Source organism: Talpa occidentalis, unplaced genomic scaffold, assembly GCF_014898055.3.
Source record: "Talpa occidentalis isolate TD23 unplaced genomic scaffold, MPIMG_talOcc4v2.1 talOcc4.14, whole genome shotgun sequence".
In the NCBI taxonomy this organism is placed as follows: Eukaryota; Metazoa; Chordata; class Mammalia; order Eulipotyphla; family Talpidae; genus Talpa; species Talpa occidentalis.
The window spans coordinates 64,829,960-64,848,404 of NW_023601433.1; the positions used below are offsets into that span (position 1 = coordinate 64,829,960).

Genomic DNA, 18,445 nt, shown 5'->3' on the forward strand with positions numbered 1-18,445 from the left:
TGTCTTCTTTTTGTGGTGTGTCCTTGCCTTGAGGTCTTGCTTGGTTATTTGTAATTTTTCCTTCTCCCTGTTGTTTGTTTTCTAATTTGTTCTATGAGTTGGGACACTGTGCCACTTATACTGCAAGCATCTCTTTGGGGTGCTCCTTCTGGGATGTTGGGAACTGGTGGCCAGACTGAGTCCAGCACTATTATCCCATACTCCACAAGGGTAATGATGCTGTGGATATGTTGATGGGCACTGTCCCTGAAGATCCCTTCTCTCTATATTTACTCAGTTCCAGAATGGCATTGTGGGGTCCCTGGCTTCCAACAATGGCAGCACAGTGGCTGCACTTTCCTGGTGCCTTGATGGCAGATCCTTTGATGGCAGATCCTTTCCTGTCTCTTGCCTTCAATTTTGTAGGCAATCCAGTGTACAAACCAAATCAGGAGAGAAGTGAATGCAGTAGAATTATCAAAAGGTGGGAAATAGCATTTCAAAGGAGAAAATGTTCATTTCTTCTTGGAGGACAGTGAAGAAAGGTAACACAGAGAAATCCCTTAATCTGAGGGCTAGAGGATAAAGGCTATGCTTCTTGGCACTCTCCTGTGAGATCAAAAGAAGGCAATCAAATTCAACTCAAAGTTCCCAGCCAGAAAACAGTTATTCTAGGCTCCCCTGTCTTCTGCTTGCCTTTGGCTATTTTACTGTTCTTTAGTACTACCATTAAAGAGAAACTTATTTTGATTCTTCTGAGAGGACGTCTACTGCATTTCAGTAGATTTAAAATTCTAGTTCAAGTGAAATAACTAGGCAGCTAGAGGAACTGGCTGGCTAATTATCCTGCAGTGGGAAGGCTGGAGGTGTGAGTCCCTAGAGCCACCACCAGAATCCTAGGTCAGCTAGAGAACTAGGCAGCCATGGGGTCTTTTCTGCAAAGGATTTTGGGAGATAGAGCCTCGGGAAATAATGGTGTGAGTCAGTCTGACAGCAGGCACAAGGGAAACCATTTAAAGAATCCTGGGGTAGAGGGATTAGAGTGAGTGTTGATGCAATGTTCTCATCTTCAGCTTATCTGAAGCTCTCACCTCCTGGCCAGACTCCTCTGGCTCCCAGCTGACCCCTTGCCTCCAGGTTAATGTTACTGTCCTTTCTCCACACCAGCACTCATTCCCTTTTTCAAATCATCAGGTGACTCCTCTGTTCAGAAAGCATTCCTTTTACACATGCACACCACCCAAATCCTTCATGGGACATTTACATTCTAACCCCAGGCACTTTTTCTAATATTACCTTCCACCTATTTCCTGCCATACCACACCAGCTCTTCATAAACCATTCTAGCCATTTTGGCTTTGTCTGAAATGTTCATACCCCAAAATCTGCCATCCATCTTTCTCATCTTACCTTTTTCTCCCCACAGTCAAAAATGGAAGTTTCTGTTATCAGGGCATTTAGTCAATACTTCTGTTATTTTTTGTTGTTCATAGGTTAGTTTCCTCCATTGACCTGTAAACATCTTTAGGGCAGGAAACTTCTGTCACTCATTGATCTTCACATCCCAACATGTAGCAAAATTCTTATCACAGGGGCTCAAAAGTGGTTTTCAAAGGGAGACTATTTGTGCAAGCAGTTGTTTTCTTTTAAATATTTGATATGTATTTGGACACTCTGAATGTGTTAATCCTGATAACAGATTTCTAATATCACCCTTTTGGTTTCCTGACTGGAAAAATAAAAATCACATTAATCTATGTCATATTGTAATTAATGTGCAATAACAAATATTTCATGTACCAGGAAGCTGTATAGAAGCTTGGCAAAGTGAGCCCAAGCTCCCTTTCAAACACTTTGAAGAAAAGTGATGAGTAGTTTTCCAAGATGAAGACTCAGGTTTTGGGTATCTCTCTTTGCCTGAATTTCCTTAGCTATAAAAACAGGATTGAGATTGCATGTGTTCTTCCCCTTTAACTCAAGTTATATTATCCCAATGGTTCTACTTAACAAGAGTTAAATATTTACATAATTATTTTTTTGTGCTAGCGCTACATTAAAAAAATATCTGTTTCTCCTAGTGTTCCAGAGTTTTCTCAGAGGTTCATTTGACTTCTGATAACGGATGTGCAAACACATTAAGTGATCACTTCTACAACTGCTCTGTTTCTTTAAGAGACCTCGGTTGTTAAGTTGAAAGATCATTGAACCATATGAGGGTCAATAAAAAAAAAGTCACTGGTTAGTGATTCGAGTATAAGGAACTTGATCCTTGTTCAGTACTGTGTGTCCATATGCTACTCACAACTGAAGGAGGAGCGTTTGCTTGTCGGCAGCTCGCAAGCTTATGGGGATGCTAAAGATGCCTTCTGGAAGAAAAATCAAGCTCGTGATTTTTGAGCTCCTGGAGTATGTTGCCTTCTCTGTTCCCACACTTGTGATAATGGAACAGTTTGCCAGTGCCTATCATAACGTAATGAACACATCTGAGAAAACGCATTATTGGTTGATTGTTTCCTGTTCTATTGCCTATGTGGCTTCAGTGAGTCTGTTGATTTGGGTTCCTGTAAAAGTTCTCTTATACAAGAAACGTCATCTTTACAAAAAGATTAAAGGATGGTAAGTAAAAGAATTCTTTTTTTTTAAAGATTTATTTATTTACACAAGAACTGGGGTACAGGCCAGATATGCAGGAAGGTGAGAGGATTCACTAGAGGCAGAGCAGGGAACAGAACAGGCAGAATGACCAAAATACACTGCTGAGGGGAGCAGCCTGTGACAGGAGAGGCTCCGCGGCTGGCAGGGATGGAACCGGCGCTGCAGATGCTGTGGACAGTTTCATAGCGCTGCGCTCAACTGCCTGCGCTACCAGGGAGGCCCAGTAAAAGAATTCTTTAACAGAAAATGTCCTAGAATGCTGTCAGTTACTTTCTTATATAATATGTTAGCATAGCATAAATGTACATATGTAAGATTAATGGGAAATAATAATCACCATTTCTATAAATGTACTGATAGTATGGCATCTTCTATAATTTTCACAAGATAATTTTTGATAATGAATTATTTGTGTTAACAGTTTGGAGTTGCCATGAGTCCACTATATCCTGAATGGTAAATGTTGGATTTAATTTCTCTTACACTAAGTTACATAAAGTTTCCAGTTAGCTTATTGAAATCATGATTACAAATTTATGACATGAGATCTCGCTTTTGTGTAAGACTTAGAGTAATGTGTATTTTTGAGTGTTTTCATTGCATTATTTTATAGGTCTAAGGCATCCTGTGATGCTAACTGTGATTTGGAAAACTTAAAAAAAATAATGTTTTGTTGGTAAATTCTATTATCTAGATTGGGGGAGTAGTTCAATAATAATAATAATAATAATAATAATAATAATATTTAAAATACATCAAGGTTTAATGTCAATTTAGCTAACACTGCAGCTTATCACTCTGTTGATCCATGTAAAGATGAAGTCTCTGATAGTAATCTATAGTTTTCCCTTTAGATCCTCAAAACTGATTCTTACTCATTTGTTATTCCTTCAATAAGCTAAATTTTCTTTCGTACTTATCTTTTATTTCAAAGTCAAACTGAAACATATTGCAAAGCCAGGAACTGGGAACTTTAACATAAGCAAGGGCAGAAATGTAAAAATAATTGATAAATCAATTCAGCTAGAAATACTGTTGGGAGGGAGCAGAGGAAAGAGCTGAAGTGTGGGGTCTGTGGAGCCCTCTTCACATGCTGATGCTTGGATGTGGCCCATAGAAACTTGCCAGGGAACTGAAAGCTTCCTTTGGGTAGCTGTTGAAGGTTTCTGGAGGTAATCCATTAGATTGGTACTGTTTTTATCAGTGACACTTAGAGGTTTCTCAAGCTTTTATGCAAAGCCTCAGAATCACCTGGCAAGGAATTGAATCTGATCTGCACCCTCCATGCCTTGGTAGGAGTTATATTGATTGTCCAAGACTCTTGGTTGGGCCAAAAGTTTTGACACAATGGTGGAAGGTCCAAATGACCCAGGAGTCAACCAGTAGAAGGTACCCTTTGATTTTTGTTTTTTAACAATTGGCTCAAATTCCTAATGCCCTAGGTTCTGAAAATTATTCAGGCAGTAAGCCTTCCGATATAATTTATTATTATTGTTGGACTATAATTGCTTCTTTACTAATCTCTATGTGCTATAATACATATATGTGTGTGTGTATTTCATTTAATTCTGTACCACCACAGGAATTACATATTTTCATGGGTTTATCATTCTAAGTCCAAAAAGGAAACTGATTAGAAAGGTTAAGCAACTTTCCTAGTCAGTAATTAGTGAGTGGAAGGGCCAGACCTTGGACCTAGTCCATTTCATGCTGTAGTTGGTACTTCTGACCACGATTTACAGTGCTTCTTAGAAGGACAAGTTCCCAATCTCCTGAGTGTAAGGAAGAGAGTAGTCTTTCATTCCCAGTCCCTGGTCTACATGTTTCTATTGTACATCTGGTCCATTTACTCCCCCTTCAACAGGTGTTTGGAACAGTCACAGCAATGACATTCCTGAGTATATTTTTCTCATCTTTTTTTTTTTTTGGAATATTATTCTAGAATTTAGTGTCTGTATGTGGGTGTGGTTGGCCACAAGTATTCTAAATAGTTTAATAGAGATGACATGTGATCTGTAATTTCAGTGAAACTGAAACTATTACCTGTGGCCCCAGTCAGGAGCACTGTCGCAATGTTTTCCCTTACTGGCATAGGAGAGAAGATAGAGTGAATGGGCAGTGTTCTCGTTTAGCACTATTCTAATTGTACTCTGTTCTATAAAATTTAAACTTTATGACAACCCAGTGAGATAGGTGCTAGTATTCTCATTTTATTGGTGAATAAAAGAAACTTAAAGAAGTAATTAACCTTGTCAGGTGATAGAGCTGATAAGTGGTGGAATGAAGATTTGTAAGCCCTGATTGACCTGTGCTGTCTCATTTACCTCATGCAGCTTTTCTTTTACTCTTTCTGACTTTGAATGCCAAGGGTATTTCAAGAAAAATGCAACTATTTTAATGCCACTAAGATACATTTTAATGCCACTAAGATACATTCCCAAAGATGTATATTTGAATAGTAGATACAAGTTCTAAAAATGTGTATTTGCAATTTTAATATAGTTGCCAATACAGAGTGTATCATGTGTCTTGCATGATAGGTGAAAATAATGTAAAAATAATTGCTGTTACAGAAAGTAGGGATTAGAAGTATGCATTATTTTCAAAGGAGACTTAAATGGTTGTGTATGTGAAATTTCATAAAACTTTAGTATTCACAGTTTTATTGATGATTACAACCCCTTTTAGGTCCATATTGCTATGATCTCTGTGAGGCTGGTTTGTAAGAGAGAGTAAGTCATCCACCTAGTAAAGGGTGTGCCTTGGGCATACAGCCAAGATGTGCATATCTGAAGCCAAATTCCAGTTTCAACACTGACTTGTGAATCTTATGCAAGTTCTTTAAATTCTTTCAACTTCAGTTATCTCATAAGCAAAATAGAGGCACCCTAGTTTTTACATTAAAGAAACTGAATATAATGATGCCTATAAATCCTCATATAATCCTGGCACTTAATAAGGACTCAATGAATATTGGTGTTATTACTGTGGAGTTTGTTTAATCCTCAGAATGACCGAGAAGTGGTAGAAAATATGATAAAACCAAAGAAAGTTGTATGCTAAAAGACACTCTGTCTCCTTAATCCTTCAAGAATAATTCAGAGCCATATAAATGATATGATTAATATCTTATAGTGTTTTGCATTTACGTGGTGACTTTAGGTTTCATTTTTCTCACATAACCTGTATCTATCCCAGTGTTGTAAAGTTGACTCATAGGGAAGGAAACAATCTCTGAGAGTTTTAAGACATGCACTACAACAACAGCAAATGTGAACTTTAATCCAGTGCTCTTTCCTGTACTCTTGTTAAACACTTCCTCATTCTTTTAGAATTATTGTTTTTTATGTCTACTATAATTTATAATAGATTAGGAAGATGGTTTAAGCAATGAACAAAATTTTTTTACACACACACAGACTTGCATATCCCAGTAGATAAGAAAAGTCTTTTCTTGGTGTATCAATGGTGAACCCATGGAGCTATGGTTAGCCTGAAATTAGAGCAAATTTCCAGGCAGAGGGAATCTTGGAGCAAAGATAATCCTAGAGGACTCATGGGAATTCTCAGATTGACTTGGGATCCAGAGCTGTGTCTAGTAATTCTATGGTATCCTTCAGATTACAATTATTTTATAGACCATAGCATGTCAGGATTTCTGGGAAGTGCCTACTTTGAAAGACACCAGTGTTTTGGGCTACACTGTACCTTACTTAAGTCTGTAATATATTCAGTGAGAATTTGCTATCGTTCTATTTTAGGTAGTGGTGGAATTGTAGTAGTAGTAGTTATTATTATTATCATTAGTAGTAGTAGTCATAATCACAGTAAAATAACAACAAATATTCATTAAATAGTTAACATATACCAAGTATAGTTGTAAATACTTTGTTGTACTAGTTAATTCTCAAATCTTTATACATAAGGACACTTAGAGGGCCCATTTTGAAAATGGACAATTGGCACATAGAAATTGAAAGACCACATGGTCAGTAATGGAGCCAAAACTGACTCCAAGACATCTGGTCTCTTGAGCAACTTCCTGTTCCATCATAGTGCATGCAAGTGTCCTGCACGACTAGGGCTTTGCTTCAGCACCTCTTCTGCTCCCAATCGTCTCAGTGGATCTGTGATCTTCTTAAATACTCAATCAAAATCATTTTCTCATACTTGACTACAGACTTTCTTTTTCTTGCCTCACCATATCCAGTAAATCAGCAAGAACATATTCACTTTTTCTTTTCTTTCCTGTCAATGCAACATATCACCAGATTGCGTCAGATCCTTATTCTTTGTAACTTTTCCTCACTCCAGTAGACCCTCATTTCTGCGGCTGCCATACACTTGTGTTTCTGGCATGGTTCCCTAAATTTTCAGATATTTGTGTCTAGTGTCATATCATTTGACCAGGTTGTTTTTGTCTAAGTAATAAAGAAGAGTATTTGATTAACTCATATTGGGGCTCTGACAACCTTTAGCAACTGGTGTCCACATTGATTTTGATGTGTTCTGTCCCCCTGATTCCATTCTGGTCTTTTTTGATAGAGTAATAATTTTCTTTAAAAGTTTCTGCACATCAGTTTTATTCCTTGAAATCTACCCTTCCTTTTACTTGGAGTTCAGTGTTGACATTATACCATAGAATCCTAAAGCTGGAAGGCACATTAGAGTTCATTACCATCCTATTTCTCATAATACAGATAATCTGTTTCTGACTTTAAGGAGAACTAACTACTTTTTATATCTCTAAGTATGAGAATATTCTTATTTCCTAATATTGATATAAAATATGCCACCATGTCATGTCCTCTCCACCTTTCTTTGTAGACTTCATCTCCTCTGCCCCTCTTTATATATCAGTGAGTCTGCCCATGTCCAGGAACCCTACTCACTGTCTCTGATTTACCCCCTTTTACTGTTTTTTGAGCACTCTCATCAGATCTCATAAACTGCCACTCATAATGATTCTCCGAATTGTGTCTCCTGAAGTCACTTTCCCTCTGAGCTCACTGTATCTATATGAAAGCATTAAAAACCTGAAGATAGCTGCCATCTCAACCATATTCTATCCCAGTTGAGCTAAGATTTCTCGAGTCTGGAGTTCTATCAGTTATTCGTATTCCATGGTTTCTGGATCTTTACTCTCTTAGTCATTTCCTTGGGAGATGATTGACTTGTAAATGTCTGGATATGATCTCATTGATACACTGTTGTCTTACTGATTTCAGCTATTGTTATGTTATTGACTTCAATTGAAACTTTGTCTCTTATTTCATAACCAAGGGTACAATTTACCATCAAAATGTCTATGATATTTATAACATAAATTCTGTTGCTCATTATATTAGTTTCCTAGGATAGCCAGAACTGAGTGGTTTAAACAACGGAAACATCATGTGTCAGGTCTGGAAGTTGGAAGTTCAAGATCAAGATGTTGGCAGTGTTGGTTCCCACCAAGGGCTAGGAAAGGCAAATCTGTTTCAAGTCTTTTTTCTAGTCTTTGAGGGGTTGCTTGCAATCTGCAGCATTCCTTGGCTTATAAATGTTTCACCCTGATCTCTGTCTTCATCTTCAAATGACATCTCCCTGGTTTCTTCATGGTCTTCCCTGTGTGCATATCTGTTTCCAGATTTTCCCTTTCTTAAGGTTTCTGCTCAGGGCCTACCTCCTGATGGCATTTTAATTTATTGCCTATGGTGATAAAGTCATATTCTGAGGTACTGGGGGTTGGGATTTCAACATATAAAGTCACATTCTGAGGCACTGAGAGTTAGGACTTCAATATATCCCACTGGGGGTCTTAGCAGTCTGCCTTCTGCTCCCAACCCCAATTTGTGTTCTTCCTATGTGCAAAATAGACTCCTCCATCCCATTATGTCTAAAAGTTTTAATCAATCCAGCATCAACCCTAAGTCCAAAATTTCAACATAATTAACTAAAAGATCCAAGTTCATCATCTAAACCATCCAAATCAATTATAGGTGAGATTCTGGATATGTTTCATCATAGCACAAAAATTCCTCTCCATTTGTAGCCCTGTGAAACCAGGCAAAATATTATTTGCTTCCAAAATACAATTTTGAGGCCGGCATAGAATATAAATTCCCATTCCAAAAGGGGGAAGTTAGAAGAAACAAAGGAAGCATGGGTTCCAAACAAGTAAACAACCCAGAATGACTAATTTAATCAAATTTTAAGGGTTGACCATGTCAAATTAACCAGGTATATAACTTTGTAAAATCAAAGCATTTTAAAAAAGGATAAAACTTCTATTTTGAAATACTCAGTAAAAATATATCATGGCAAAATATTTTGGTAGGGCTTGAGAATAATCCTCTGGGAGCTGCATGCTTGGCCCTCTGGGTTTGTCAAGATGGGAGTTTCACTTCCTTAGTCATGGCAGCTCTGCAGATCAGAGGAGAGAATTCTGGGCCCATGATGACGGTAGTGGCCTCCAACCTTCTGAATCAGAGTCATTCTTCCCTTTTCTGGAAGGATAATACATATTAGCAGTAAAGTTGTTTTATGAGCCCATTTCCTGTGCCTATGGAATCCCAGAAGTCTGACAACTTTTCTTCGTTTTGTCCCATCTCTTCCCCTTCTGTCCAAGCTGGCAGTGTTTCTGCTGAGATAGTTGACTGGATTTACAAGTCACACCCTTGGTGTCACTCCAGAAAATGCTCTCTCAGTTTTTGCAATATGGATAGGCTGAGAATTTTCCAGATCTTCAAGTTTTGGTTCCTTGTTGTTTAATCATTCATTCTTTAATTTGTCTTTTTCCTCTCACATTTCAATCAGCAAGGAGAAACCAGGCAGTACCTTCAATGCTTTGCTTAAAAATCTCCTCAGCTCGACCTCCGAGTTCATCACTTACAAATTTTACATTCTGCTCAATAGAACACAATCAATTTTTCTGCCAGTTTACAATGGGATTCTTTTCTCCAGTTTCCATTTTTGTCTGTCTGTCCAAGACCTCATTTCTATCTAAGATCTCACTAGGAACTCTTTAGCATTTTGTTCTATCAATCTATGTATTCTCTGATAGGACAGACTTTCTCCGCCAGGATTTCCTTTAGTGTTAATATTGTTACCACCAGTATTTTCTAGGCAACTTTGCTTTTTTCTTTTATGCATTTCAAACTCTTTCAGAACGTATCCATTACCCAATTCCAAAACCATTTCCACACTTTTAGTTACTTGTTCCCACTTTCAGGTAATGAAATCTGTTTCACTTTCCTAGGATTATCATAACAAAATATTCCACCTGGGTGACTTAGACACAGAAATTTGAATAAGAATGTTGTATCACAATTCTGGAAGCTAGAAGTTCTAGGTCAAGAACTAGAAGTTCTAGTTCTAGGTTAGCGTTAGCAAGGTTGGTTCCTCTGAGGGCAGCCAGGGAAAATTTGTTCCATGTTTCTTCCCGACCTTCTGATGGGTTGTTGACACTTTCTGGCATTCCTTGACTTAAAGATGTGTCACCCTGTTCTCTGTCATTTCCACATGGTATTTTCCTGTGTTTCTTCATGTAAACTTTCCTCAGTATGTATCTTTCTCCAAATTTTCCAATTTTATAAGGATACTAGTTTTGTTAGATCAGGACCCATTCTAATGATGTAATTTGAAGATACTCCCTGTGGAGAGACCAGATTTCTAAATTATGTTAAATTCTGTGGTGCTGGGAGTTGGGAATTCAACATATCCTTTTTGGAGCATATAAATCAATTCATAGCATCCATTAGTAAATTATAAGTGTATGCTAGCAGTAAGTCAACATTTTCAAGTACAGGTTATTTTATCTGGTTAAATAAACAGATTTGGATTAATACTCAGTTTTTTTTAACTGCTTCATTATTCATTTAGTATATACAAAATTCCAAATCTGCTGGACATTTTCTAGCATTATGAGATTCTTGAACTTGAATAAGAAACAAATTACATCCTATTTTCTTTATTATTAAGAAAAGCTAGTATTTCATTCCATTATTAATGTTTGTAAGAAACCACAATAGTATTATCAGGACCTGGACATTTTTAACATAGTTTGTTCCATATCACACTGTAATTCTTATAGATAATTCAGGAAATGGTTTGTAAATCTTCCCTACTGTGAGACCATGAGTGATTATAGTTTCTATTAGATCTTGAGTAATCCAAAGAAAATAAGACGAGCATGTTTTTATAAGTAGACAAATATATTATTAGTACAACATTTAAAATGAATGTAATTGCCTCCTTTTGTAAATCTATGTATTTTGTTGTATGTATTTAAATATTCTGAGAAGGCTCCATAGAATTTACTGCATTCTCAGAAGGTCCATTTCAGAAAAAAGATGATCTCAATGCTGGAGATAAAACAGTGAATGACTTAGCTTATGTACCTGCAAAGAGTGGTGTAATAAACAGCAAGTAAAGAAATGATCAGAAGAATTTTGTATAGTCATAAGGGCTGCATCTATCTATCTATCTATCTATCTATCTATCTATCTATCCATCCTCCACCTACCTACCTACCTGTCTACCTCTCTACGTACCTATTTATGTGTTTGTCCATCCATCCATCCATCCATCCATTCATCCATCCATCCAGAGATATATTAGAATGTGATTATGGATGACCAAGTCAGGGGAAGGAGATGACAACCTAGAAGTAGAGAATACCAGGCAAAAGGAGTAGTCATTGTACAACTGTAAGATGGGGCATGTTTGGTGTCATCATCAGAAAACCAGAAATAACCAGAAAGCTGGAGTTGTGTGAAAGCAGAGGACATTTTTACACCCAAGTAAGGAGGAGAGTGGGAGAAAACAGAGAAAACAGATCATGTAGATCATGTAGGAAAGTGTAATAGGTTTCAATCTTATTCTAATAACATTGCTCATATATTGGAAATTTTCTTAGAATCTTTTATGTGAAACTTGTAAATCTCCAAATATATTCATTGGAGATTTGAAAAAAAATCTATAAAACACACAAATCTGTGTGTTTTGTGGTATAATACACATAAAATTTATCATTCTAATCATTTTTAAATCTTTACCCATTAAACAATAACCATACCCCACTGGAGATTTTTGAGCAGGCAGTGATAAGATGTGACTTAACTTTAAAAATAAAAACAAAAACAAAAACTGTTCTATGGAGAAATTGTTGCTAGGTGAGAATAGAAGCATCTCTAACAGGAAGCCAATTAGGAAACTTTGCAGGTGAGCGATGATACTGGATCAAGTACAAAGAGTTAGCAGAGGTGGTATTTTGGCAGTTAGTCAGGATTTGATGATGATGTTGATGTTGTTGATTCTTTGCAGGAGGCATAAGTTGTCTTTTTGCTTATTAGACATCCAAGTGCAGGTGTTAGACAGACAGTTGGTATTTAAAATCATGCTACTGGCCAGAATAATAGAGGGAGATAATGTAAAGAAGAGGCATAGAAGCAATCCCTGGGGCACTCTCATCTTTTAGAGACCAAGTGGAGAAAGCTCTAGCCAGTCTTGGAGAGTTGAGTACTGCCAGGTACTGGATCTAGGCTTAGAAAAGGAGGCAAAGCTACCAATTTAAAATCCCATCTTACCTCTGGTTTTGCCAGATCCAACTGACTTTGGCCATGAAAGGTGGTCTCTTGCCTCCTAGCTTATGTTTATATCTGAGACCATTTAAGACAGGGTAGGATGGAGGGAGGCATTGCAGCACCAAAGAGAAAACTAGTCGGGGCCTCTCTGGTGGTGCAGTGAGTTGAGCGCTGCACTGTGAAGCTGCCCACAGCCTCTGCAGTGCTGGTTTAATTCGTGGCCGGCCAGGGAGATACCCACATGGTATGGCAGACCTCTCCTGTCTCACCCACTGCTCCCCTCAGCAGTGTCTTTGGTCTTCTGCCTGTTCTGCTCCCTGCTTTGTCTCTGGTGAATTCTCTCACCCACCTGTGCCTCTGACCTGTGCCCCAGTTCTTTTATAAATAAAAATAAATCTTAAAAAGTCTTTAAAAAAAAAGAGAAAACTACTTATAGGAAAGACACTTATAGAAAACTACTTATAGGAAAGACACTAATATTTGTGCTTAGAAACATAGTATCATGTAAATGTAATTAATGTAATGTATGTTTTATTTAAAAAAGAGTAAATGAGTCATTGTCAAAGACCTCTCTGGGTATTTTGCCTCCCAGTAAATTAATGGTGTTAAATATGTGTTCATGGGGCCTCCCTGGTGGCACAAGGGGTGAAGTTGCAGCATTATGAAGCTATCTGCAGCACTGCAGCATGGCAAGAGTTTCATCCCCAGATGGCCAGGGAGCTGCCCACATTGCACAGCAGACCTCTCCTGACTCGCCTGCTGCTCTCCTCAGCAGTGTATTTCAGTTAATTGCCTGTTCTGTTCCCCACTCTGTCTCTGGTGAATCCTCTCACCCCCATCACCTCTGGCCTGTACCCCAGTTCTTGTATGCATAAATGAATAAATCTTTAAAAAAATAAAATAAATATGTGTTCAAATCTTTCTGTCATAATATCATGTACATATTACATCTCAATAAGTATTTGATTGATTTTTATATGATTTTTTTCATTGAGTAAAACATTTACAGGGCCTCTCCTGGTGGCACAGCGGTTGAACGTTGGGTGCAAAGCTTCCCACAGGCTCTGCAGCGCCGGTTCGATCCCCGGCCACTGGGGAGGGTCCCACATGGTGCACAGACCTCTCCTGCCGCGCCTGCTGCTCCCCTCAGCAGTGTATTTCATCAGTCTGTCTATTCTGTTCCCCGCTCTGGCGAATTCTCTCACCCTCCCCTGCTTCTGACTGTACCCAGTGCTTGTATAAATAAATAAATAAATCTTAACAACAACAACAAAAAAAATTTCCAGGCTTTTCATTTTATTTATTTATTTTTAGAAGATTTATTTATTTATTTATACAAGCACTGGGTACAGTCAGAAGCGTGGGAGAGTGAGAGAATTCACCAGAGGCAGAGCGGGAAACAGAACAGGCACACTGATGAAATACACTGCTGAGGGGAGCAGCGGCACAGCCGGAGAGGTCTGCCACCAGGCCATGTGAGACCCTCGCTAGCTGCTGGGGATCGAACAGTGCTGCAGAGGCTGCGGGCAGCTTCGCAGCCCAGCGCTCAACCGCTGCGCCACCAGGGGAGGCCCCAGGTTCTTCATTTTAAAGTAATAATATATTATCTCTAAATATATTCTTTGAAAAATGAATTTTTATTTGTTTTTCTTATTGTAATAGCATTGCATTACAACATAAGTTTCAGGTGTGCAGCATTGAGAATCAACATTTGTATATGCTACATTAAGTTCACCATTAAAAGTCCAATACTGTCCTTGGATTTTTAGTTGTGAAAAATCAATTTTATAACATGGGTTATAGTATAACTTGAGAGAACAATTCTGGTTGTTTTCTTTTTTTCCAGGTGATCATGAGATTCCAAAGTGAGCAGGATTCCAATTCATAAATTATGAAAATGCTGCATGCCATTATACTGGGATTTTTGCAGTAGTCTTTGTTTGCCTAATTATTTGAAAATTTCTCATCCCTTTGTTCCAGAAAAGCATTCTGGTTTTTGCATGTGCTACCCTTTGCCATACATTTGGGAAATAGAAATAGGGAACCAGTAGCTTCTTAGAAAAACTATATATGAATGGAATAGGAACTGCAAAATTAGCAAAATGCAGCAGGAACTGTTGATCTTGTACATTATTGCTTTTGCTTATTTTTTTTTTCTCCTTGCTAGGAGACCTGTTATGATGATGTGTGTAGTACTCACCACCCTTCCAAGCTTCAGCTTTTCTGTAGCAATGACTGAGGTATGAATTTTGATTTCTTCTGTTGCAAGTTTTTGTGATTTTAAAATTTCCCATTATAAGGATTTGACAAAGGATGTGCCCAACAAATGTCTTAACGTTTGTTTTATTCAGTCTTCTTTTAAGTTGCTATGTATTTAAAATACTAACTTACTCTGAAATTATGGAGGAAGGTTTCGCAGTCAATTAAAAAAAATTGCTTCTGTGTGTGTGTGACAGAATTTTTTTCAACAGAATAAGAAAAAAACAAAGGAATTGAAAGTCTACTTTTTATAAGTGCATTCAGTTCTATATGAAATAGAAATATATGCAGGGAAACAACCCCCTCCTACTCTAAGACCTTTGATAATATATCCATTCATACATAATTTGCACATAATATTTATATCAAAATAACTTTTAGTTTATGTTTTGACTGAATGTTGCCTCAAAAAGACTCTGGTAGGTGTGTGCAGGAGAGAATTATAGACAGAACTTTCAGGCTGTGAGAACTTTATTATCAAAGTTCAAAGAATATCTTACTAATCTTTTTAATTTTCAAGGTTCTGTGAAAAATATAATTTTATCACCACAAAGTGCATAAATTAAATTACTTTATGATAGTTCATGTCTATATTGCATAGATGTTCATTAAATACATATTACAATGTCAGGTACTATGTTAAGTACTGGGGTATAGCACTCAGGATTTTTGACAGAATCTCTGGCCTTCAGTAACCATTGATAGTAGGGAGAAAAAATAACCAGGCAATTAGAATACATATGTTAAGTGTTGTGAGAGAGGTGAGTAGTGGGTAGTGTATGATATTACATGATTGTGAGAATATTTCCAACATGCTACATTTGGACAATGTGTGAAGGCATAGACTAATGTAGGAAGATGACACCTGATAGTTTGTATGGAACTGAAGCCCATGAATATTTCATCTGGATTTATCACTTTTCCTCTCCCTTCCCCAGTGACCTTTGAGAGTACATGGGATTTTTCCCAGTTTTAAAAGCTCAGTTTACAATCTTTTAAGGAGCAATTATTATAAAATGATGGTATATCTGTAGATTGACCTCCTTTTTCTGTTACTTCCTTGTATGTCTTACCCATTGTTGCATATTTACCCCTTATTTTCTTAATTTTTCTTGAAATATAATACACAAATAGTAAAGGGCACCAAAAATAAATGTATATTATTAATGGAATGACACAAAGAAAATCCTTGTGTAAACACTACTCTGGTCAAAAATTAAAACTTCGCTAGCTTTCTAAAGCCTCTAAAAGCCTCTTTCTTAAAAAAAAAAAAAAAAGCCTCTTTTTCTAAAAGCCTCTTTTAAAGAGAAATTATGTATCACTATCCTTACTGTGCTAGCTAACAAGCTATCTAGTTTGGCTTCTTTTATTCAAAACTATGGTACACTCATATTTCTATGTATAATTGTAGTTCATTTTCATTCCTGTAGAGTATTTTGTCTTGCGACCATGTCACAACTTATCATTTCTACTCTTTTTTTTTTTTTTTTTTTGGTGTAGAAGATCTAGGGTGTAGGCCAGAGGTGCAGGAGGCTAGGGTGAGGTGAGAGGATTCACCAGAGACAGAGTGGGGAGCAGAACAGGCAGTCTACTGAAATACACTACTAAGCGGAACAGCCATCGAGACAGGAGATGTCTGCTGTGCCTTGTGGGTTAGCTCCCTGGCTGGGGATCCAACTCAGGCCATGGCAGTGATAATGCTGACACTTAACACCTAGGCCACCAGGGAGGCCCTCGTTTCTACTCTTAATGGCCATATCAGGTTTTAATTTTGACTATTAAAAGTATTGCTGCTTTAAACATCCTTGGATATGTCTCTTGGTGAGCATGTGTAAGGATTTCAATTGGTTAAACATATAGGTGTAGAACACATGGGTCATATGATATTCATATGCTCAACTATTACAGAAAATGCCAGTTTTCTGATGAGATTGCATTAATTTAGACTTCAGCTAGCAGAGAATGTGTATGCCCGTTGTTCCACCTCTTTACCAGCACTTGCATTATAAGTCTTTTTATTTTAGCCATTCTGGTAGATATATTCTTGAATCTCATTGTTTTTAAATTGAATTTCCCCAATAATTAATGAGGTTGACTTTTTTTCTATCTTGTCTTTTTTTCCTATTGTCTTATTTATCTTTTGAAAATTGATTAAGAAGAGCTATTTGTATGTTTAGATTTAAAGTCTTTTGTTGATTGTGTGTATTGTGTAGATCATCACACTCTGTGACTTAATAAGCTTGCTAGCTTTTGAGGAAGAGAAGTTCTTACATTAAAAATTCTCCAATTTGGACCTCCCCGGTGGCACAGCAATTGAGCGCTGGACTATGAAGCTGCCTGCAGCCTCTGCAGCACTGGTTCCATCCCTGGCCGCCGGCGAGGGTCCCACGTGGCGCGCAGACCTCTCCTGCTGCGCCCACTGCTCCCTTCAGCAGTGTACTTCATCAGTCTGCCTGTTCTGTTCCCTGCTCTGACTCTGGTGAATTCTCTCACCCTCCCGCACTTCTAACTATACCCAGTGCTTATATAAATAAATCTTTAAAAAAAAAAAAACTCTCCAATTTATCAGTTTATTTCCTTTGTGGATATTGCTTTTGGTAACTTGTTTGGGAAGATTTTTTTCATATTATGAAACTGATCCTCCAATTCCTAACGATATTCTCCTATATTATATTTTGGAGGGCATATTGTTCTCCCACTCTCTTCTACATTCACAATCCATCTGGAACTGATTTTAGTATATGTTGAGCAGTAAGAGGTGAAGTTTTATTATTTTTTTCCAAGTGGTACCCTGTGGATTATACACAATTAATGAAAATGTCTGTCTTTCCCACATTTCTCTGCAGTGCTACTTTTGTTATAAATCAGATGTGTATGTACTTGGTCTATTACTGAGCCTTCTATTATGTCATTTTGCCTACTTTTGTAATCCTGTACTAATACCACATTGCTGTAATTCTGTTAGTTTTATAATAGCTTGTTATACACAGAAGAATAAATTTTCCTATGATTTTTTTCCTTCTAGAGTGTCTTTCCCTTAGTATTTCTACATGAATTTTAGAATCAGCTGGCTATTTTCTGCAAAATGGTGAAGTTTTGATTAAAGTTGTACTGAATGGTATCACTAAAAAACATTTATTTTCTAAATCTTTGTTGTTGGTATGCATAGTTTATACATTTGGGGAGAATTTTCATATCGTGTATGAAAAATATTTTGTTTTTCTTTCTTCCCTTTATGCTATTTCCTTCTTTCTCTTGTTACACTAACTACAAGCTTTAGTAAAATGTTGACTAGAAAGGTCATGGTGTCTTCTTTGTTTTATTGTTGGTATCAGAAGAAAAATTCTCAACATGTCACCATTTACATGATACTTGCCATAGGTTTTTCTGTTGATACCTTAGTCAGATGAAGGAAGTGCCCCCAAAACTATCAGGGCTTATCTGTGATTTCTCTTCTTGGAAGACCTTAAGCTCCAATATGTGTGTGCCTAGTTAGAAGAACTAGGATTCTCAGAGTCTCTGTTTAGCAGTAGAATTGCAGGAAATTATCTGTTCCACCATTACTAGGATCCGATTACATTTTTAGTGTGCACTTACCAAGCTCAGTCTTTAACTGAAAGCTCTTCTAGTTTTAATATATCTTTAAAATGGTTCACAACCTTGTGGGGGCTCTCCCTGGTGGTGCAAGGGATTAAGACACAATCTATGAAGCAATCCGCAGCCTCTGCAGCACAAGTTCAATCCCGGCCAGCCAGGGAGCTACCCACATGGCGCATCAGACCTCTCCTGACTCACCCTCTGCTCCCCTCAGCAGTGTATTTCAGTCAGTCAGCCTGTTCTGTTCCCCACTCTGTCACCAGTGAATCCTCTCTCTCCTACCCCACACCTCTGGCCTGTACCCCAGTTCTTGTATGCATAAATAAATAAATCTTTAAAAAAAAACCCAAAAAACCTTGTGGAGTTTGAGAAACAAATAACCAAGCTTT

At 37.5% G+C, this 18,445-nt stretch overlaps 1 protein-coding gene across 1 annotated transcript in view; it reads left to right on the forward strand.

Moving 5' to 3' along the window:
- Positions 1-2,323: 2,323 nt before the first annotated feature.
- The window catches only part of TMEM236 (transmembrane protein 236), a 30,284-nt gene continuing 14,162 nt past the window's right edge, over positions 2,324-18,445 (forward strand). Inside the window, exons 1-2 of the mRNA XM_037510679.2 lie at positions 2,324-2,595; positions 14,368-14,440. Coding sequence (XP_037366576.1) covers positions 2,324-2,595; positions 14,368-14,440 — 345 coding nt within the window. The remainder of the gene's footprint in view (positions 2,596-14,367; positions 14,441-18,445) is intronic.